General features: G+C 50.0%; 2 protein-coding genes across 7 annotated transcripts in view; both read left to right on the forward strand.

Moving 5' to 3' along the window:
* The window catches only part of FAM219A (family with sequence similarity 219 member A), a 55,314-nt gene extending 45,976 nt beyond the window's left edge, over window positions 1-9,338 (forward strand). For 2 of the 6 annotated variants that reach the window (XM_060101773.1, XM_060101775.1), the window contains exons 2-6: window positions 1,262-1,361; window positions 4,750-4,852; window positions 5,108-5,188; window positions 5,814-5,868; window positions 6,413-9,338. In XM_060101773.1, coding sequence (XP_059957756.1) covers window positions 1,262-1,361; window positions 4,750-4,852; window positions 5,108-5,188; window positions 5,814-5,868; window positions 6,413-6,571 — 498 coding nt within the window. In that variant the 3' untranslated portion in view covers window positions 6,572-9,338. The remainder of the gene's footprint in view (window positions 1-1,261; window positions 1,362-4,749; window positions 4,853-5,107; window positions 5,189-5,813; window positions 5,869-6,412) is intronic. The other 4 variants (XM_060101776.1, XM_060101779.1, XM_060101774.1 and 1 more) reach the window with 3 other exon arrangements.
* A 551-nt stretch (window positions 9,339-9,889) lies between these two features.
* On the forward strand, window positions 9,890-22,333 carry SPMIP6 (sperm microtubule inner protein 6). Its single transcript, XM_060102008.1, has 6 exons — window positions 9,890-10,024; window positions 17,364-17,508; window positions 19,670-19,785; window positions 20,494-20,569; window positions 20,782-21,011; window positions 22,247-22,333. The coding sequence occupies exons 1-6, from the start codon at window positions 9,890-9,892 to the stop codon at window positions 22,331-22,333; spliced, it is 789 nt and encodes a 262-aa protein (XP_059957991.1).
* The last annotated feature ends 294 nt before the right edge of the window (window positions 22,334-22,627 follow it).

The raw sequence follows: 22,627 nt of genomic DNA on the forward strand, positions 1-22,627 counted from the left end.
ATGGCCTAAGGAAACATAGACAAGGCCAGGATTTCCCTGCCAAACATTCTAGACTTTTCCCTTTTCCCTTAGTGACAAGCGTGTTTTCATCCCCACTGCTTCATTCTAAAGGGAACAGAAATCACCCTAATGGCTATATACCCTTCCCTTGATGGGTCACCAGAAGCCACTCAGATCCCCGGGCCTGGAGCATTCTGCCTGCCTATCTGTCTGCGCTCCCTGTCCCCAGAGGCAGAGCAGGCACAGCCCTGGGTCCTCTCTGCAGTCCTTAGACCTTAGGCGTATACCACTCTGTGACCCTAGGCAGATGGTTAGGGTGGCAGCACCTGTATCAGTGGTTGGTCATCAGTTTCTCAGGGAGAATGTGAATGGCTCCAGCCCCTTCCAACTGACTGAGGCAGGGTGGGCCAAGGCCCTGGATCTTGTAGCAGAGATTTGGGGTGTTTGGGAGGGAACAGTGAGTCTAGAGAAGGACTCTGGGCAGCACGGCGCCCATCGCAATGGGAAGAAGTCAGTAAGGAGGGCAGTGAGGGAGATCGAAACAGTTGCAGACCCTGGACGATGCACAGGATGCATGCTCTCCTACCTTCCTTGTCATCTGTAGCGTCAAGCCCTGTGTGGGCAACACAGGACGAACTGGCCACCGGCTGATTTGTCATTATTTGTCTTCTCACCTACCATTCCCAGCCAACCATTTAGGTTCTCGCAGGAGACACTCTTTAGGACTCATTTGTGAAATGGAGAAGTCCTCATTAGAACTGCTGTGGCTGCAGCCTTGAAGTCTAGCCTGGCTTGGACAGTCAGTTCTCTGGATCCTGTGAAGGGATCATCCAGTGCTAGGGGAAACAGAGGGAGAAGGCCTGTCTCAGGGAGCACCTACCCTGACCTAATGCAGACTTAAACTCACAGGAATCTGGAAAGACCTTTCCAAACAAGTACATAGGAAGGGCCCTGAGGAGCAGGGCCACGAGCATGGGAGGTTGGAGAAGGTGGTCCTTTGGGTTGAAGGAATTGAGGTAGGCTTCCTGGGGGAGGTGGATCACACAGGACTTAAAAGATAGACACTCAGGTGGGTGTAAGCAGGGCTGATATCCTTGGCTCTTCCACCCAGCTCAGTGTCTTCCTCCCATGGCAGATGGGCCTGTCCCTCCCTCCCTGAATACCCTGCCTGCTGCCAGGGAAAAATACCTCCAGAGGACAGGTGACAGCAGCCCCCTGTGTTCACTTCCTAACAGCTCCCTATCTCTGCTTTCTCCCCCAGGACCCAGCCGCCGCCTCCATCTCAGACGGAGACTGTGACGCCCGGGAGGGTGAGTCAGTAGCCATGAATTACAAACCATCCCCGCTCCAAGTGAAGCTGGGTGAGTGTGTCTGGGGGGTGAGGGAAATGTGGGGAGTGGACAGACAAGGTGCTCTGGGCTGGGTCTACAATGAGGTACCACAAATAAACCAACTCAGGCTAGCTGATTCCAAGACTCCAGCCACCAAGTCATTGGCACTGCCAGGCACCTTATCTCCTGCAAGGCCAAGAGGGAAATTACAGTTCTCTACAGGAGCCCAGAGCTCTAGAGGCATCTCTGAGGCCAAGAAGGCTCCAGGTATTCCAGGGGACAGCTGCAGGGGTAAAAGCATGGAACCGCAGAGAGTGGGTTGGAAGTCCCATCAAACACTGGGCCAGGCTAAGAGGAAGCTGCCTTAGAGGTGGGGTGTCAGTTGTTGTGTCTGAGGGGTAGAAAGGAATGAGGCTCCCAAAGCCTAGAAGCTGAGCCCCTCTCCCCATTCCTATGTCAGCCTATCTGGAGATCTCAGGATCTCGTCGGCTCCTGTTTGGGGGAGCTTTCCCATAGTTTCTTAATAAACCCAAATCTCTCCCCCACTCTCCAGGGTCACCTTTCCCTTGGGGGTTTATCTCACGTCCACTCCAAAGACAGTTTATGCTACAGCCTGCTCCTTTGAAGTCACATGTCTCCCAACCATTGCCCAGAGCTCCTGCAGCTGCTGTTGTCACTTCACCCTACACCGAACACTGCGTCTCTCCCTTCAGGGACCAGTTTCACTCACCCAAGGCTGCCATGCATAACAGGCTTGTAATTAAAAATTTGCCTTCGGGAATTCCCTAGTCCAGTGGTTAGGACTCCGTGCTTCCACTGCCGAGGGCCTGGGTTTGATCCCTGGTCAGGGAACTAAGATCCCGCAAGCCACAAGGTGTGGCCAAAAATAAATAAAAATAAAAATAAAAAATAAAAATTTGTTTTCACGAAGATAAGTTATAACATACTGCATCCAGGAAAGAGTTAACAATTAAATACAGGCCGTCACTATCCTTCAAAACTTCTCTGCCGGGCTTCCCTGGTGGCACAGTTGTTGAGAGTCCGCTTGCCGATGCAGGGGACACGGGTTCGTGTCCCGGTCCGGGAAGATCCCACATGCCGCAGAGCGGCTGGCTGAGCCATGGCCACTGAGCCTGAGCGTCCAGAGCCTGTGCTCCGCAACAGGAGAGGCCACGACAGTGAGAGGCCCGCGTACTGCAAAACAAACAAACAAACAAAAAAAACTTCTCTGTCATCCCTGCCACCCTCCTGCCCATCTTTCTCCTCAGGCTCCAGCTGCCCATCAAATACTGGACCCCTCCTTAGTTCTGAGAACCCTTTCCCATCTGTTCTAAAACATTCTCCCTCTGCAGCTGCCAGGACTCCTTTTCACAGAGTCCTGTTATGTTATTCAGCTTTTTGTTAACCTTGTTTTTCTCCTTCCAGACCAAATCCGGGGAGCACCTCAGGCTGTTTTTCTAAACAAGAGAGCAGTCCTCTCAGTGGAATTTGTTCATTGTCCCAGGACACCAAACGCACACTGTTTTTGAGCAGCCAGTTTTATTTGCTTATTATTGTTTAATTTAACAATACAAGGGCTTCCCTGGTGGCGCAGTGGTTGAGAGTCCGCCTGCCGATGCAGGGGACACGGGTTCGTGCCCCAGTCCGGGAAGATCCCACATGCTGCGGAGCGGCTGGGCCCGTGAGCCATGGCCGCTGAGCCTGCGGGTCCGGAGCCTGTGCTCCGCAACGGGAGAGGCCACAGCAGTGAGAGGCCCGCGTACCGCAAAAAAAAAAAAAAAAAAAATACAAGTATTTTAACAAGTATAACTTCTCCTTTACTCACCCCCGTCATATTCTCCTCCCCAGAGATCATCATTCCAAGTGTTCTTTAGTTTTTTCATTTTATTTTTTATTTTAACACAAGTGGTATCATACTGTACATATTTTCTGAAACTATTTTTGTTTTTGTTTTTGTTTTTGTTTTCCACTTAATGTCTTAGAACCCCTTCCAATATCAGTATATAGAGAATGACTTCATTCTTTCAAATAGTTGCATAGTAGTCTGTAGTTTGGTTTTCCCAGTTTATTGTTAGCATTTTTTCTTTCAAACAATTCCGACATGCTTTTAAAATAACACTTAAAAATAAAATAAAATAAAATGAAATAAATAAAATGACACTCTTTTGTCCTGCCCATTACATTACCACCAAAGCTCCTCTAGAAAATTCACAACCTCGTCCCAGTTGCCCTGAGGAAAATCCCCACCAGGAACTTTAAGGCAAATTGCACCCCCTAGAGGCCTGGGGTGGTAATGGCAGGTGCTGCCTGCTGGAAAAGAGGTGGAGGCAGGTTTGAGGGAGTCAGGTGAGCAGTGGCAAAGAAAAAGGGTTAGAGACTGGGAGATGAGAGACACGGAGACCTGGAGGTTGAGGAAATTCCAGAGTCACAGTAGCTGGAAATGCCCATCCCATCCTTCTTTTCTGGAGCTTGTGGTTATTTTATGAGAGCTTTCCCCTGGCAGTCCTTTTTCCTACATCGGGGCTGAAATGACGAGGAGGAGTGGGTAGCCAGGCCTCCTCTAGGGCCCAGGCAGCAACTGGCTACTGGTAACAGGGCCACACATGAGGCAATGGGTCACCTGGTTGCCAGCCCCATGAATCTGGTAGGCTGTGGAGCCTCAGAGAATTCAGAGGCTGACAGATGTGTCAGAAGTAGTCTAGGCAGAGGGGCTCCGCCAGCCTCCTGCCCCTTACCCTGCCAGCCCCATGCTGCCCCTCCCACTCTACAACCTTCAGTGGCTTCTTTTCCTTCTGCATTAATCCCTAACTCATCTGTTTGGCATTCAAGGCCTTCATGCTCTGAGTCTGTAATCAGAGGGAGCCCCTAGCCCCTTAGCACAAGACCTGAGACATGACTGGTGACACAGATGTTTGCTGAATAAATAAATGACTGAATAAATGTATCCTACTTTTCTAAACTGACCTCCCTCCATCTTCACCCCTCCATCCCATCCACATCCACACTTATTACACTCAACTTCTAAGTGCATTTTTCTGTACACTCTCCCTCCTTACTAGAATGCCCTTCTCTCTCCATCTCAAGGTGTCACCTGCAGGAAGCCCTGCCATCCTTCTGCTCTATGTCTCCTGCTCCAACCTTTCTCTGGAATCAAGCACACACTAGCTGCCCCACTTGGGAGTACAGCTCCTGGAAGACAGGGGTCAGCCTCCTCATGTTGCCCCCTTACTATCTGCCTCAGGTTGTTCGGAGCCAAGTACTGTCTCTCCCGAGCAGCAGGGCCTGGAGTTGGATTCCTGCCTCAGTTCTTAGAGAAGCAAGGGGTTTCACCATGGAGGCCCAGCCCAGGCTGCCCCGAACAGTAAGGCAGGGTGCCCCTGGGGGCAGGACACAGCTTCCTTCCCGTGTTCCCCTGCAGAGAAGCAGCGGGAGCTGGCCCGGAAGGGCTCCCTGAAGAATGGCAGCATGGGGAGCCCCGTCAACCAGCAACCCAAGAAGAACAATGTCATGGCCCGGACAAGGTAGAGCCCCCCACCCCAACCCCGCTCCACCCCACCAGGGCCCTGCCAGCCAGCACCTATCTCTGCTGGTTCTGAGCCTCCCGTCTTTCCTCCCTCCTCAGGCCCAGCTCCTCTCTGAGAGGAGAGGGTCTCCCAGGATCTAAGGTGGCGAGGGTGGCGTAGGGGTGAGGGAGGTGGTCGGCACAGCCTAACCCAGTTCCTTGCCAGGCTTGTGTGCTTCAGTTGCCAATCCAGTCCCCACAATTCTCCACCCAGGCTGGTCGTCCCCAATAAAGGCTACTCCTCGCTTGACCAGAGCCCAGACGAGAAGCCACTGGTAGCCCTTGACACGGACAGGTGTGTACAGAGACATTGGGGCAGCCGGGCAAGCCACAGCAGCCTGTGCAAACACACAAGTGGGCTGTATAGGACGTACTTGCTATATTGTCAGAATTGGGGTGTTCCTCAGCCGGGAGCTCTCCAAGTGTGAACCCCCCCAAGGAATGGAACTTTTTACCTGGAGGTGGGGGAGAGCAGAGAGAGGAAAAGGCAACTATGCAATCTGCTGCTGTCCTGGGACAGCTGATCCAATGGCTGCCCCTAAAATGGGCCCTGATGCCTTGCATGGCACCCTGCCCCCTCTGAGGAAGGCGCCCTACTGCTGGGAACATACCTGGCTAGATCTGGACTTTGGGAAAACCCAACAAACCAGGGTAATTTGAGCCTAGAAAAAAAAGGAGGGAGGGCTCTGGGGGATTTAGGAGGCTAAGGGGGGCAATTAATTTAGAAGGGTGGAGCTAGGGAACCTGTCTTGAAACTGCATTCGCACAGCAAGCACCATTTTTACTGAGACCGTGCTGTTCATTTGGAAGTGTCGGGGAGGGGTGAGGTATTGACTGATGGCGGTGGGGGGAGGTAAAGAGAGTTTTCTATTTAATATATGGGAGTCACTTCCTCTCTGTTTTCTTTCCCCTGCGGCCAGTGATGATGACTTTGACATGTCCAGATATTCCTCCTCTGGCTACTCCTCTGCTGAGGTGAGGCCCCATCCCTTCCTGTCCTAAACACACGTAAGCAGGCCCACCTCCAAGAGAAGGGGTGGGGCCAACGCCAAATCACACCCTGAGAGGAGCAGTGGGCAAAGCTAGGCGGAGCCCATGCAGGGGGTGGCCTGGGGTAAGATCTGGCCGGAAAGAAAGGTGAGGCCTTGGACTCCGCCTCTAGTGCCAGGAGCCCAGGGTTAGGGACGGGGCTTGGACCTGGGTTGGAACAGGGCCCTTACCTAGACGACACCTTACAGGAGTGGGCCTGAAATGAGGGCATGGCCTGAATAGAGGCAGGACCTAAGGTGGGAAGTTGCCCTTAGAATGGGGTGCAGTGTGTAGCGGGGCGGGGCCCCGGGAGGACGTGCTTGTAAGGGAGGCCAGAACTGAGGCTGGGGCCGAGGAGGTGCAAAGCCTGGGGTTTCGGAGAGACCTGGGATGCGACGGGCTGGGCGCCGATGGCCTGGGCATGTGGCCCCAGCCCTGAGTGGTGCCTCCAGATGGCCCCGAGCCTGACCTCCCTCCCCTTTGCCTACAGCAGATTAACCAAGATTTGAACATCCAGCTGCTGAAGGACGGCTACCGGTTAGACGAGATCCCCGACGATGAGGACCTGGACCTCATCCCCCCCAAGTCCGTGAACCCCACCTGCATGTGCTGCCAGGCCACGTCCTCCACCGCCTGCCACATTCAGTAGCTGGTGGGGCCACTGCGGCCGGCCCGGGTGGGGCCGCCGGGGACCAGGTTGGACCAGGCAGGGGCCAACCCCTCCCCAGCTCGTCCACCTGCCCGCGGCCCCCGCGCCCCCTACAGCCGCCAACCTCGTAACAGTCATTGCTTCCTCCTATGGTAGGACGTGTACCTCTGTGTGTTCATGGAGCCGGAGAAACCAAAACCGGGTCTCTCTCCACCCCCGGGAGTGCTGAGGAGGGGAGGGGGCGGTTTGTTCAGTTACTTGGGGGACCTCGCCCAGCATCCTGCCCCCTCCCCAAAGCTGCAGCCCAGTAGAGGAAAGGGGTGACTGGACTGCAGGGAGGCCAACAGTAATGAGTGGGGGAGGGATCACAAAGCCAGGGGTTTGGACCCACCCATGTGAAGCCATGAATCCCCCAGCACCAGCCAAGGAAAGGGGCTGGGAAGGAGAAAGGCCCAGGGCAGTAGAGGCAGGGCCCAGCCCTTTAGAGCCGCCTCCACATGCCCCCCTGCTGGCCCATGTACCATCTGCGTTTCTCCCCTCATCTCTAGATGGGAAGCCTGACAAAGGTGCCCAGTGGGATATTGTCCCCCACCCCTTGGGGATCACTGCCTTCTTTCTCCTCTTTGCCTCATTCACCCGCTTCCTTCCTCTCTGGATTGTGTGGAGGGTGAGGTGGGCCTTAGAGACAGCCAGAGTTTAGGGTGGTATGATCTGCCCTCACCTGCCTCATCCCCCCACCCAACACACACACACACACACACACGCACACACACACACACACTTTTCTGTTCTGTTCATTGGTCTCTGTCCCGGGCTGGAAGCAGGAGTTAAGGCTGGCCTTGAATGCCCCATTCCGGTCTCACTCTAGCCCAAGATCCCAGAGGCTGCTTCCCAGGAAGAATCTTCAAGGAAGCCAGCCTAAGAGAAATCAGTGGCTGCATGTGTATTGCAGGGACAGCTTGGCAGAACGTGTGTGTGCCTGGGGCTGTGAGGGCGTGTGTCTACATCTCTGCATTGGGCCTGTGTCTCCAGATGTCTGCGGCATCCGCGGTGGGGAAGTGACTGTGTGACCTGTTAACAGTGTGAGAGGCTGCTCAGCAGTGCAGTCAGAAGGCTGGGTTCTGGTCCTAGCTCCAGCACTCTCCCCGTTATCTCCAACAAGCCATTTATATTCTCTGGCTTTCAGTTCCCTCCACTGTACAATGAGCAGCATCTGAAATTAAGGTTCTTCCAAACCTGAAGGAATTTCTTCATAGGAATTTCTGTGGAGGTGGATAAGGAGGTCTCTGTGTTGTCTTTTGAGTACATCTGGTGGCTTCCTGAGTTGCACGTCAGTGTGGAAAAGAGAGGGGGAAGTTCCTGTGGGAGCTGTGTATACCTGAGTACAATAGTATCTTTTGGGAAATGGGTGAGTGTGTGTCTGTGTGTGTCTGTGGATGTGCACGTGTATGTGGATTTCTATGGTGTGTGTAGCTGTGTGGGGTGTCTGAGAGTCAGAATGTATGTACTGCTGCTTCTGCTGCTGTCACTCGGTGGTGGCAGGGGTGGGGGTGGTGGCTAGAAAAGCTGAGGATGAAAATCAAGAGGGAGAAGGTGACCAAGGCCCTCCCCTGGGCCTGGGCAGTATAGATCTGCCCCGTGCGAAGGAAAGCAAAAGCACAGATAGCCCACGCCTGGTCAGGTCTATGCCACACAAACCCCGTATCCCAGGGCCACGCCTCCATGCTGACCTCCCCCACATGCTGGCCAATCCACTCTAATATATACCACTCACATGCTGCCAGCGTGCACAGGACACACCCACAGCCCAGTTCCTGGCTGCCAGTCCTGGGAGGTGGGAGTTGGAAGGGGGCGAGGGCAGTGAGAAGAGAGAGTAAGGCTGCTGCCTTAGGAGGGGTAGCACCTCTCCCTGCACCACACCCAGGGGCTGCCAGCTCCTGAGTGCTGAGGTGCAGCTCTCCACCCTCAACTCCTCCAACCCACGCCTAACTCCTCCAGTGCAGGGACCCTGGTTAGATGATGAGAAAATGCCAAAGGGAGGCAAGGACGGAGAAGGCACCTGCAGGACTCACACGGCCCATACTGGCCCCCACCTGAGCCTGTTTCTCCCCCCACCCCGCCCCGGTCAGCATACCCACCCCCCGTCATCTGGGCCCCAAACCAAGCTTCCTACTACTACTACCGCCACCACCCTGGCCTCCTTGACTCACCCTTCGAGAACATGGGGACCTCCTCTTTTCCAGGCAGGGCCCCCGCCAAGGCTCACTTAGACTGCTGCCTTTGCTGCTGACATGCTGTGTGACTCTGGCCCACTGCTTAACCTCTCTGGCCCTGAGGAATAAGGGAAAGGCTCCCTCCCCACAAGATATACCTAATTCCCTGGCAGGCAAGGGCTTCTAGCCGAGGCAGTGTAGCAAGTGTAGTGGAGAGAAGTACGAAGCTGGCAGCCAGCACTTTCTGGGTCTAGGGAAAGTGCATGGTTCCCTCCTTCCCTGTGTGGGAGGTTGGAGGGGAGGAATCGAGGCCTTAGTTTGCCCCCTGCCACCCTTGCCCCTTGTAGATACTGCCTTAACACTCCCTCTACCCTCAGCTCTGGCTGCCACCCAGCCAGGTTTCTCCGTGCTCACTAATTTATTTCCAGGAAGGTGTGTGGAAGACATGAGCCGTGTATAAAATTTTTTTTAACATTTCCATCGCAGTATTGACCATCATCCTTGGTTGTGTATCGTGTAACACAAATAATGATATTAAAAGCATCAAACAAGCCAGCCTCAGCTCCCTACCTGGGGTGCGGGCAAGGGGCAGATGGGCCGGGAAGGGCAGAGGACCGATCCTCTGAACGCGCATTTCACCCTACCTCCACCTGTGGGTTCCCAGGCTAGGCCTGCCACTGACCAGCTGCAACGGCCCTGGATGACTCACTTGACCCCTCAGAATCTCTGTTTCTCTTCGTCACAGTGAGAAGCTTCGCCTAGAAGATCTCCAGGGACCTTGTGAACTCTTGGAAATTGGGCTCTTTGAGAGACTTGAGGCAGGAAGAGACTGGGGTAGGGAGGAAGTCAGACCTCTTCACCTCTCCGGGGATGGGGCTGAGCCAGGTGATATCATAATGGGCAGTGCCCATCCTAGAGAGGGAATCAGGTTGGGGGAGGAGCAAGAAGGCTGTGAGGGAGGGAAGCTGAGAGATCCTCCACAGGAGGGGAGTCGCAGCAGCTGGGGCACCTGCCGAGCTGTCTGGAAAAGGGGGTGGGTGGTCACTGATGTCTTGCAGGAGCCCCTGGTAGGTAGAGCCCACCACGGCATCCCCTAGACCCCACTATGTTCCTCTTTTCCCGTAAGACCAAGACCCCCATCAGCACCTACAGGGACTCCTACAGGGCTCCTACCTCCATCAAGGAGGTCTATAAGGACCCACCTCTGTGGGCCTGGGAAGCCAACAGGTTTGTGACTCCGGTAAGTGGCGAGCTGGGGCGGGGGTTGGGGGGTGGGCAGTCCAGAGTGTATGGCTGTGGGTGTCTGGATCACTGACAGTGTGTGGTTGTCATTATGTGTTTGTAATTCTTTGTAGCTTTGTGTGTGTGTGTGTGTGTGTGTGTGTGATTCATTTGCTTAGCCATGGAATTTATCATGATATATATAAAGTAATATGAGATCCTGCCCTCATGGTGCCCTCCTACTCCACCAGGGTAGGAGATGGGGAGAGATAGATGATAATCAAGAAATAAATAAGAGTTTTGTAAATTGTCCTAAATTCTGTAAAGGACATAAACAGGGTACTGGAAATGGAAAGTAACCAGGGAGAGCTACTTAAATAGAAGTAATGAAAGAGGGCTCTCTCTTTCAAGGTGACATGAGCTGAGACTGGAAAGGTGAGTGAGAAATAGCCATGTGAAGAACTGAAAGGATAGGATTCCAGGCAGAGTGATCAGAAAGTGCAAAGGCCCTGAGGCTGCCTGTGGGCTCTACCTACAGGCATGTTTTTATGCATGCTTATTACAGTCTCCTGTGTCTGTACTTGAGGACAGGTGGCCAAGTGGGGTTGTGCGGCTTTCACAAAATGGAGAGAAGATCTGTAAGTCTAATTGTGACTCTGCCCAAGGGAGTTTATCTGTGTGTACCACCTAACAAAACTTTGCTGAGTACTTACATGTGTCAGGGACAATGTGGTTACAGTGAAGGGCCAAGCCATGCCTTTGAGGATCTCTCGGCAAAAAGTGAACAAAGTAGGACTGCCCAGTGTGGAACATGCACCAGCAGAGGCTTGTGCTGGTATAACAGCCAGAAAGCCACTCCCGGGACTTGAAGGGCAGGTCTGCTAAGAGATCCAGAAGAAGGACGCTCTGAGCAGAAGAGGAATATGAGAAAGGGCAGCCCAGGGGCAGGGACCCACCAGGAACTGAGAACTGGAGCAGAGGGAGAGGCCAGCCCTATGGTAAGAGAGAAGCCTGCAGACCATGAAGGGCTTCAGGTTGTGTTGAGAAATGTGGTCATAATGGTCCAGACTTTTGAGCCTGGGAGTGTCATGCTTGGATTGTGAGTGACACACTCTGGCCACTGTGGCAGGAGATTGAAGGGGCTGGAGTTGAGGGCAGGAAGCCCAGTGAGGTGGTGAAGGATGAGGGAAGAGGATATAGGTGGGAGATAAGGAGAGACTGTAGCAGTGAAAAATAGGAGAGTATTTTTGAATAGGAGACTATTGTTGATACTCTCAATAGTACTCTCCTACTGTTGAATAGGAGAGTCTTTTAAAAATAATTTTTATAATTACAAAATAAATATATGCTCAATCAGAAAGTGGGGATCACTCAGAGAAGCACAAAGAAAACAGCCTATAATTCTCACTACCCAAAATAACTACCGTTAATTTATTATTATATGCCCTTTCAGGAAGCAAATATTTTTTTATGAAGGTGGTGTCATGTTATATACTAATATTTTGAATCTTGCTTTTTTCACAAAACCATATATCAAGTACATTTTCCTGTGTCAAAAATATTCTATAATGTAATTTTAATGACTATAGTGTTTTATTTTATGAATGTACCAAAATATGGTTGAGGAAATTTAGATTATGTATAAAATTTTGCTAGTATAATTATTCTTGTACATTCTTTGTATATATCAACTATTCCCTTAGGATAAATTCATAGATAGAAATTGTTGAGGGAAAGGATATGTGAATCTAAAAAACTTTGCATATACACTTCAAATTGCTGTGATAAGGGTTATAATAATCTACATGCCCACCAGCAAAATATGAAAGTGTCTGCCTGCTTTTCCAAACTCAATAGGAGGGAATTTTTAGGAAGCAGATCACACACCTTGGTCACCATCTAGATATAAGGAAGAGGGGAGAGATTAAGAGGACTTCTGGGTTTTGGACTCTGGAAAACTGGAGGAAGGGCAGTGCTACCAACTGAGATTTGGAATTGCAGATTAGAGAGAGATTAGGAGTTCATCTGGGGACAAAAATATTCAAGGGCTTCCAGGAAAAGATGTCTGCTGTGTAGCTGGATATACTTATCTGAAGCAAAAGAAAGAGGTTTGGGCTACAGACATGAATTCTGAAATCAACATATAGGTGGTAGCTGAAGTCATAGAGATTGCCCAAAAAAGAGTAAGAAAGTGGCCAAGGATAGGGCTTTGGAGAATATCAACATTTCAGGAGTAGGTAAAGGAAGAAGAGCCATAAAAGGAGACAGTGATAGGATGAAAATCATAGAGAAACCAACAAAGACAGCATTATTAGACAAAGCTCGGTGTCAAATGCTGTCAGCACAGAAAGGAATCTCTTGGATGTAGTAACACTTAGCCGCCTGGCTAAACAGCTTCAGCGACTGGTGAGGAATGAAAATCAGATAGCAGTGGGATTAATAATGAAGGAAAAGGCTTCTGCTTCTGGCAGTATGGTGGTCTAGAAACTCTGCAGGGCCCTCCTGCTTCCAAACAACTAGGTCCTGCATAAAAATTAATTTTCATTTTGTTTTGGACAGTCAGTGGAGATGAGTAGTAAGTATGCTAAGACAGGATTTCCCTGAGGACAAACGCCACTATCGGAACTACAAGCAGGAGTTTAAGCCTTAAGCTAGCTGAAAGATGGAGCAACTGAACCTGTAAATTCCAAACTGAACCAGAAAGTCCAGTGATCTCTGGCTCCCTTCCTCCCCAACACACACACACACACACACACACACAATGAATGTATATCTTCTATGGTGGAAAATATCCTCAATGTAGGTTTCCAGGTATCCTTAGAGTATGGCCAATCAAATCTGAGCTCACAATAAAAGACATAAGGAAACAAACCACCATATGACAGAGTCAACAGAAACAACAAACAGCAGACTTAAACCTCCAAGGATGTCAGATATTGGAAATAATAGTTAAAGAACACAAAATAATTATGATTTTTTCTGAGCAAAATGTGAACTCATCAAAATGAGGATGCAACAAGAGATTATATTTTGAAAAGAATGGACAGATTTTTTAAAGAAATGAAATTTTAGAAATAAAAGATATATGTGTTAAAACCAAAACTCAATGGATGGATTAAGGAGCAAATTAGACACAGCTTAAGAACATCAGTGAAATGAAAAACAGAGCAGGGGGACTTCCCTGGTGGTCCAGTGGTTAAGACTCCACGCTTTCAATGCAGGGGGCACGGGTTCCATCCCTGGCTGGGGAACTAAGATCCCACAAGCTGTGCAGTGTGGGAAAAAAAAAAAAAAAAAAAAAAAAAAACAGAGCAAAAGAAGTTTCCCAGAATGCGGCACAGAGAGACAAAGAGCTATAGAAAATATGGAAGAAACATTAAGCAATATGAAAGAAAGAGAAGATCCCACACAACTACTCAGGGTTCCAGAAGGAAAGAGCAGAAAGGAGAGTAGTCATTATCTGAAGAGACAAAGGCTCTTGATTTTCAACAACTAACAAGAGAAATGAATCCATGGATTCTTAGATAACACGTGAAACTGCACAACACCAGCTTAAGAGATGACCTTAAAAACATGCAGAGAGAAATTATTTTCAATGTGTCCTCCTTTCAAGAACAAAAGAAAGATAAAGACACTTACAAACAAAAACTAAAATATTTACTACAGTAAGACTTATAATAGGGGGCTTCCCTGGTGGCACAGTGGTTAAGAACCTGCCTGCCAATGCAGGGGACACAGGTACACAGGTTCGAGCCCTGGTCCGGGAAGATCCCACACGCTGCTGAGCGGCTAAGTCCGTGCACCGCAACTACTGAGCCTGCACTCTACAGCCCGTGAGCCACGACTACGGAGCCCACGTGCTGCAACTGCTGAAGCCCTCGCGCCTAGAGCCCGTGCTCCGCAACAAGAGAAGCCACCGCAATGAGAAGCCCATGCACCGCAACGAACAGTAGCCCCCGCTCGCCTCAGCTAGAGAAAGCCCACGCACAGCAACGAAGACGCAACACAGCCAAAAATAAAAATAAATAAATTTTTTAAAAAAGACTTATAATAAAGGAACTTCTAAAGGATACACTTTGGGGAGAAGGAAATGACAACAAAAGGAAGGTCTGAGATGCAAGAAGGAATAGTGAGCTAAGAAACTGGTAGACATGAGATAAATTTAAACATTGTCCATAGAAAATAATTATAATAATTTTTAAATTTAAAGAAAGAACCAAAATATTGGAAAACAATATCATGTAAATTGTATATTGGAAAACAACATCATGTAAGGTACAAGGATAGGAAAGGAATTTTTACAAAAACTGTCATTATTCACAGATGATACAGTTGTGTTTATAGAATCTACAAATTATTAGAATAAGAGAATTTAGAAAGTTGGATGAATTTAAGATAAAAAGCATATTTAGGAAGCATAATCTTAAAATACATATATATCATTTTAGCAACAAAGAGTGAGAGTAAGTAGAAATAAATCTAACAATGTGTGCAAAACTGAATGAATAATATTATAAAACTTTGAATACCTTAAAAAAATACTTAAATGAAGAGGCATAACATGCTCATGAATAGGAAGAGTCACTAACATAAAGATTCCATGCAATTCTGATTAAAATCTCAACAGGAGTTTTTGAAGAATTTGACAAGCTGTCTCTAAAATTTATAGAGAAGAGCGAAGGCCCAAGAACTAGCTAAAACACACCTGAAGAAGAAGGGGACTTGCCCAGTCAGATATTAATATTTATTACCAAGCTATAGAAATCCATAAAGCATAATATTACTGTAGGGATACACAAATTGATTAATGGAATAAAACCAGAAATGGAGCCACACATATATGGAAACGATATACAACAGAGATGACTGAAAGTAAAGCTATGGGAAAAGATGTATCAGGCTTGGGGTGGCATTACCAATCTGTGGGATAAGATAGATTACTCAATGAGACAACTGGTTATCCATGTGGATAAAAATTAAATTGATCCCCTAATTCACACCAAACCCCCAAACAAATTCCTGACAGATTAAGGCATAAATATGGAAAGTAGAACTATAATTTTAGAAAAAATTATGACATTATCTCCATTATCTTAGATTATGGATGGATTTCCTAAGTCACAAAAGCACCACATAAGAGATGAATAAATTCAACTGTGTTAAAATTAGGAACTTATGTTCATCAAAAGACACCAAAAAGAAAATGAAGTTACAAGCCACCAACTGAGAGACGATAACTGCAACATGTAACTGACAAAGGAATATGTAGACTGTATAAAGAACTATAATTCTCTGGGTTAAAATGAACACGTTTTGACTCCTTCCTAAAACCCCTTGAAAACTACAATAAATGCATATTTAAGACATAAATTTGCAAGAATAGTGAGAAGGAAGGACAATGACAACAAAATTTCAGAAGCTGGAAAGTGTGATAGATAAGTAGTAACTGACACAGCAGATCTGAGAAAGCTGAATCCAAAGCCAGCAGTGGGAAACACAAGACAGAATTCAACTTAAAACGGCAGAATTTTTAAAAGGCTCAGAAATTGGTAATACTAGGTTTCTTTGGAACAGAAGATGGGACAGGGCCAAGGCTGAAACAGTAATGATTTGAAAGCTAAGAAGCAATTAAACCCCCTCTTCTATTCCATGCCGTAGGGTGACTGCTCGCCCATCTCTGCAAAAGTCAGAAGGCTTATTTTTTTGGCAAGGATCTCAGGACTGGAGATTCCAGGCCCGGCTAAGTTCAGGGTACCGTACTGAAAACAGATGAACATCCGTATGCTGAATGCTAAACCCCCAGCAGCCCTCTCCTCCACTAGGTTCTCAGAACAATGGCAGCTAGGTCACTACTCTCAAGCCAAAGACTGAAAGAGTATCTTCCGAGGGATCTGATCAGCCCAAGAGAAAAGACCTACAGATACTGACAGAGTTTGCAACAAATAGTCTAGCCAGAGCATCCTACAATGATGCCCACCCACAGCTCAAAGCCTCCAATGAGCCTTTTTAGTCTCCTACTCATAAACATGAGCGGACAATCAAAGATTACAGACATCTGAGGGAAGCCTCGAATGGAAACACTGAAGAGTCTGTGAGTTCTTCTAAATGATTGCGTGCGTGTGTGTGTGTGTGTGTGTGAGCGTGTCTGAGTGTGTACATCTATGAGTGTATCTGGGCGCACAGATCTATGTGTATGTCTGGACGTGCATGTGTTTGTGTGTATGTAAAACTCAGGGGAGTGCTAAGTCTTGGGGCCCCTCCACCCATATGGAGTATGACTGTGTAGGATCTGCCCACAGAACAAAACCTCAGCTGGGCACGGAGGATCCAAGAAGCCCCTCAGCTGAGGGGTTTTCAGGGGAGTAGGAGCACTAGAAGCAGCAAGGTCTCATCCCAGGCCAAGAGAAGCCTCTGCTCTTCAGATCATAAAGATGAAATGCGGTGTAACGGTGTCATCACAGCACCTTGCTGCCCACTATGATGAGAAAGTCCTTTCTGGTGTCTGACTTTGCTGGGCGTCCCACCGCTGTAACCCAGCTGTCTTTTCATCCCAGCTGCCTACAGAGACGTGGGCCCACAACTAACTTGGCAATGTGCCTTTAGCTGAGGACAAGGGGGCCCTTGATCTGGGCTTCTACAGATCCAGCCAAACAAGGGGTGTTGGGATAAGATGAGGTGAACCCCAAGAAGCAGGGGGGCCCAGAGCCTGAACAAAGATCAGGAAAAAAATCAGGACAGGATGAGGACCAGCACAACGTAAATGTCAGGGTCAAGGGTAATATTGGTGTCAAGATGAGAGCCACAGCAGAATTAGGGTCAGAGAATTAGATTTTAAAGTAGGTGCCCCTCTGGCCCCATCCTTCATCTCCTTCAAGGTGCCAGATTCACAGAGAGCCCTTCCTGTCCAAAACACCTGCCTAAGGTAGCCAGCTCCCAGGGCAGCCAGCCTTTCCTGAGGTTGTTCCACGGGCCTGTTGCTCTGTTGGGGAAGACCCAGGCCATGCTCCCAGGCAGCACACAGTCTGGAAGAAAGAGGGCAGGAACACCCAGCTCTGCCCTTATAGGTCCCAGTCAAGGAAAGGACAGAAATGAGAAGAACATCAGAAAACCACTCTGACTGAGGGAAAATGTTGGGTTCCAAGTCCAAGCCTTGGATGGAAAAGAAGGAGAAAAGGGTGATTCAAGCAAAAGAACTATGCAGAGGGAACCAAGGCTGGCCTGGGGATCCCTCTGGCATAGGGAGAGGGTTGGGAGACCCACCTGGGCTGACCTAAATAGGGGCTAAATCTAGGTCCAGCTGGATACCAAGGCTGGGGTCTCCATGCACCTAGCCATCTCCTCCCCTCTCTCCTTGCCAGGCCCTGACTCAGACTGTGAAGCACCACGTGGATCCTGAAGCCCTGCAGAAGATGGTCAAGTGTGCTGTGCAGGACTACAGCTATAAGAGTTCCATACCAAGCCACCCCTACTTGCCTGAGAAATACTGGCTCTCTCAAGAGGAAGGTAGGGCCTCACGCATCACCCAACTGTGACCCCATTCAGTGACCCCAACAAAGACCCTACACCTGAACCCAACTTGACTTCTGACCTCCACCCTGATCCTATACAAACCTTATCCCCATCCTCGACCAGGGCTTCTTCTCTAATTACCCCCATTCCAGCTTGATTCCCAACCACCTGGCCTGACCTTGATCCTGACCCCTGACCCTGGAGGAGGAGGTCCAGGCTCTGCCTTTTGGGAGCTCCCAGTCTATGCCAAAGAATTGGAAGAGACCTGGGCCTTATCCCTAGAGAGAGGGAGGGAGCATTAACCTCCTCCAAACAAATTCCTACATGTGTATTCCGGTGCTATCTTCTCCCATCTTCTTAGTGACCCTGTTCCATCAGGTTCCCTTCTCTCCTGCATCCCTCTGCCTCACCACATCTCTCTCCCCTCAACCTGGAAGCCTTTTCTAATTTCCTCCTGTCTAAAAATTCTCTCTCGCTCCTCCCCTTCACAGCCAAGATTCTTGGAAATAGAGTCTATGTCTCTACTTCCTCACTCCTTATGCCTTATGAGAAATTATCTTTCTCATTTGGTTAGGTGTTTATTATGTCTTCCTGTACATTCCAAAAGAACAGAGAGTCTTGTTTTATTTAGAGCTGTGCCCTCTCCACCTGGAATAGCAGCAGGCATCATAAGTATTTGCTGAATGAATTGATGATTAATCTTCAATTGAAATTGGGAGTCTGCATCTCCTACACTCATGTTTAATGTTTATTAAAACTGATCTTGTATGGTTCTAATTACCTCATCCATGGGACTCTTCAGTCTTTTCCTCATGAGACCTACCCTATGTATTACACTCTGACCACTCTCTACTCTGTGAAACTCCTTCCTTCCTCAGCTTCTCTGATGCCTCAAATTCCTGGGTCTCTTGTCTAATCATTCTGGAAACATGGGGTTCCTCGGAATGCTGATCGGAGCCCTCCTCTCTCCTTATTCCTCTCCTGAGACCGTTTAATCTAACCCACATCTTTAATTACTGACAACTCTAAGTCTTTATTTCTAGTCTTGTCCTCTTACCAGGATTCCACTTTCCTTTATCTGATTATGATCAAATTTACCTGAATGGCCCCAAACACTTCAAACTCAGTATGTCCAACCCACCAACCTAGAACTCCAAGTCCCAACACACTGTCCCACACATACACGCACCTGCTCTTACTCTAGGGCTCCTAGAACTCCTTTCCTAATCTCTCACATGTATTCTTTAACATTGTTAGCGTGGTGGATCAGAGAGGAACTTACAGGACACTTAGGTGACTGGATGGGTGGGGCTTCGGAGGGTTTTAAGTAGAGAACTGTCTTGGTCAGATTTTCATTTATCATAAGTGCCACAGTTTCTATGTAGAGATCGGATTGTAGGATTTCAGAATGAGGCAGGAAGACCAGTAAGCTAATAACAATAATAAAAACAATAATAATGTGATGATGATGATGATGGTAGTTTTCTCTGTGCCAGGCATTGTTCTAAATGTTTTACATATAATAACTTATTTAAATCTCACAACGACCCTATGGGGTAGATAGTATTATTACCCCCATTTTAAAATTAAGGAAACAGAGACAAGGTGAAATTAATTAACTAGATCAAGGTCACACACAGTTAATATCTGGCAGAGCTGAAATTTGAACCACAGGAGTCGGTCTACAGAGTCCATCCTATTAACCATGACGTTCTTGTCTCCTGGTTTAGGCACTGCAGAGATACAGGAGTGATATCATGGGAGACTGGAAGAAAGAATAGAGTCAAGTGATTTTAAGGAGGCAGAATAAGCAAACTTTGAGCCTGGATGTGGAAGATGAGAGGGAGGATTTGGGAGGAGGCCCGTTTCCAGGGTTTCCAGGTTGGCTGATTCAGAGAGGGTGGTGCCAGGATGAAAAGTGATCAGCTCAAAGGACCCAGGCTCCACTCAGAAGCTTGTCTTAGGTGGGATATAGGCTGCATCTCAGTGCCTAAATAAGACAAGTATGGGGCCAGGCTGGGCTTTTCTGGCCTACGGGAGACGAGTGAGAGTCCAGCTTTGTGCTGGGGATCAGAGGAAAAGCATCTAAGGGGTCCCAGATCCTGGGGCAGAATAAGGAGTAATACTGTCTTATGTCTCCACCCCTATGATCAAGCAGACAAACGCAACCCAAACCACCTGTGCGGTAACCGGTATAATACACGGAGGATGGGACCTTACAACTGTACGGGCTGGAACAAATGTGCCACATACCTTCCTCGGCTGCCTAAGGTATCTACTGTGCCCAGCAAAGATGCCTGGGGCCTGGGACCACCCCCCACTCCCCACTCCCCATGTGCCTCCCAAACCACAGTGTCTGATATTTCACCATTAGTTTCTCATCCCTTTCCCACCAACAATGCTCCAAGGCCTTTTCCCATTTGTGAGACTAGGGTTTATAAAAGAGTCCAGCCACGGCCCCAGGCATGAAGAAAGAGGGAAGATGTAAGGATACCAGGCAAGAGTAGGGGCTCTTAACTGTAGGTTGATGGCCGACCTCAGGTTGACTGAACCCTTCTGAATCAGAACTTCCTCAAGAATCATCAGAATTTTTCATAAGTTCCCCAAGTGATTCTGATGGGCAGGCAACACTGCAATATTGAAAAATCCCTATTAGAGAGACACAAAGACACAGCTACACAGAGTCGGCTAGACAAAAAAGGGTAAAATCAGAGGCAAACGGTGGGACAGGGGTGTCAGAGGTGCAGGTCCAGACCTGGTCCACCTACAGCTCCACTTCCCCCACCCCCACCACCTGGGAGGCGGAGTAAACCGCGTTGCCCAGCGACAACCCCAAACACTCAGAACGTGGGAGAGTAGGGGAGCTTCTGGAGGGCGGCAGAAGGCGCGGCCTGGGACTAGTCTGCGTGTTCTGGGAGAACCCCCAAAGGAGGAACTCTTCCGGGTCAGAGCTTGAGGCAGCGTGTTTGCCACTTCCAGGAGACTGGGATGGAGGCAGCAGTTCGAGGAATGCCCTTGGTGTACCCTCCTAAGCCGGAGCGACTCAGCGCCTACGGTAACAGATGGTGGGGCAGTGGAGGGAAATGGGTAGGCCAGAAGGACGGAGGGATGGAGACCCGAGGTACGGGGCGGAGGCCGAGGGCCCTGGAGAGGCTGTAACCTTGTCTCTATCTGTTTGTGTCTCCATCTCTTCCTGTCTCTGACCCTGTCTCTTCCCATTCCTGTGACTGTGTCTGGGTCTCCCGGGCTCGGGGCCCGCGGGCGCAGAGCGCGAGGTACTGGTGAACATGCTGAACTCGCTGTCACGGAACCAGCCGCTGCCAGAGATCACGCCCCGCTGCGGGTGTGTGGACCCGCTGCCGGGCCGCCTGCCCTTCCAGGGTTATGAAAGCGCTTGCTCGGGCCGCCACTACTGTCTGCGCGGCATGGACTACTGCGTCGCCGGGCCACCCTGCACCGAACGTCGCCTGCGACTTTTGCGCACAGAGCAGCCGACTGCAAGGTTCGCAGGGCCGCGCGCGCAGTAGCCGGGCCCCGCCCCCAAACAAGCCCCGCCCCCAGAGTCCCCCCTACCCCAGCTGCGGACGCTCCATCCCTAACCACTTCTAGCTCTGACCTGCCTCTGTGCCAGACCCCACTCCGCCTCCAGCCCGCGCGGTCCGCTTACTGGCGCCTCCCTGTCCCGCCCTGGGGCCTCACGGCCTGAACGTACGGCTGAGGCGGGAGAACCTGCACGGAGATACCCGAGTTCCTGATCCTGTCCCTCCTGAACTGGGCTCAAGGTCAACCTGGCTCCTATACGTCTTCTGGAGGCTCTGCCCGAGGGTTTCTTTGAGGAACAAACTCCGCACACCAGTTTGCTCCCCCTTCCCACACCCGCCGGCCCCGCCCCCTACCTGGTCACCCAGCCCTGGAGACGCAGGTTCTAGCTTGCGGCGTGCCATGTGTCCTCAGAACAGTGTCCCCTATTCCTGGGCCTCAGGTCACCGTTGGTAATGGGCAGGGTCATCGCTGGGTTCTAAGAAGGCAAGGAAGTGGTGACCGCATTACCAGAAGGGCCTGGCCTCCTCGGAGCCCCGCACCACCTCTGGAGGTAGACAGCCTCGCGTGTTATTGTGGAGGAAACTGAAGCTCGAGCGCTCAGCAGAAGCCCAGACTGCAACGCGGTCTTTTCCCTGCACTTGGCGTTAGACAAGGCTGGCTGAGCCTGGGAGAACTCCAATGTCCGCGTCTGTCTAGAGAGCTGTGAAAGGGGGAGGGAGATCCTGAACCCTGTCCCTAACCCCGTGGTGATACCCCGTCCCTCCCCAGGCTGAGAGAGACTGATTCATTGTGCAAAACTGGGTCTTATCCCTCACAAGGGCGTGGAGGAGCAAGAAAGTGCCTAAGCCTCAGAAACGTCGCCTCGTCGATAAGCTGGAGTAATTGCTGTCCCATGTTGAGGATCCGGGGGCTCCCAGGTCCTCAATGACTGTACCCCAACCTTCCCCAGAGTACAGCGTTCTCCGCCGCCCAGCCTGGGCGGCAGAAACGAGGCCTTAGAGGGAGAGGGACTTTAGGTGTCTTCCCAGAGGCGACGTTTCAAGGTCTTGAAGAGACAGCAGGCCGGAAGGGAGGATCTCCGAGCAGTAGGACTGACACCTGAAGTGCGGCTCAGAGTCTTGGTCTGGGTTGGGGCGTAGAGGGGAGTCAAAAGGCCTGACCCACTCCTGCCCACCGCTTCCTTCTCCAGGAGTGTATCGCCCTGCGAGCACCGGAAGGGAATGCAATGTGCTGTTATAACTCCCCCGCCGTCATACTACCCTTGTCCGAACCTTAGGTAAATCTGGGGCGCACACATGCAAATGCGCACCCACACAGAAGCTGTAACCTTGGCATGGCGGGGGACCCAGGGACTAGTTGGGATAACTGACCGCTGCGATGCACCGACTGGAAGATGACACCAGGGGGCGATGGTGCCATGGGGAAGTCAAAGCTGGCAACTAAATGAGAGGGCATGGAGATGGCATTGAGGGTTTACAGGTTGGCAGTGGGGCTTAGAGTCAAGAGATCAGGGCGTTAGGTTCAGGGCTTGAATTAAAGTGTAAAAAGTCAGTGTTAGGGAGCGGGTATT

The sequence above is a fragment of the Mesoplodon densirostris genome, chromosome 6 (assembly GCF_025265405.1).
Source record: "Mesoplodon densirostris isolate mMesDen1 chromosome 6, mMesDen1 primary haplotype, whole genome shotgun sequence".
Lineage (NCBI taxonomy): Eukaryota > Metazoa > Chordata > Mammalia > Artiodactyla > Ziphiidae > Mesoplodon > Mesoplodon densirostris.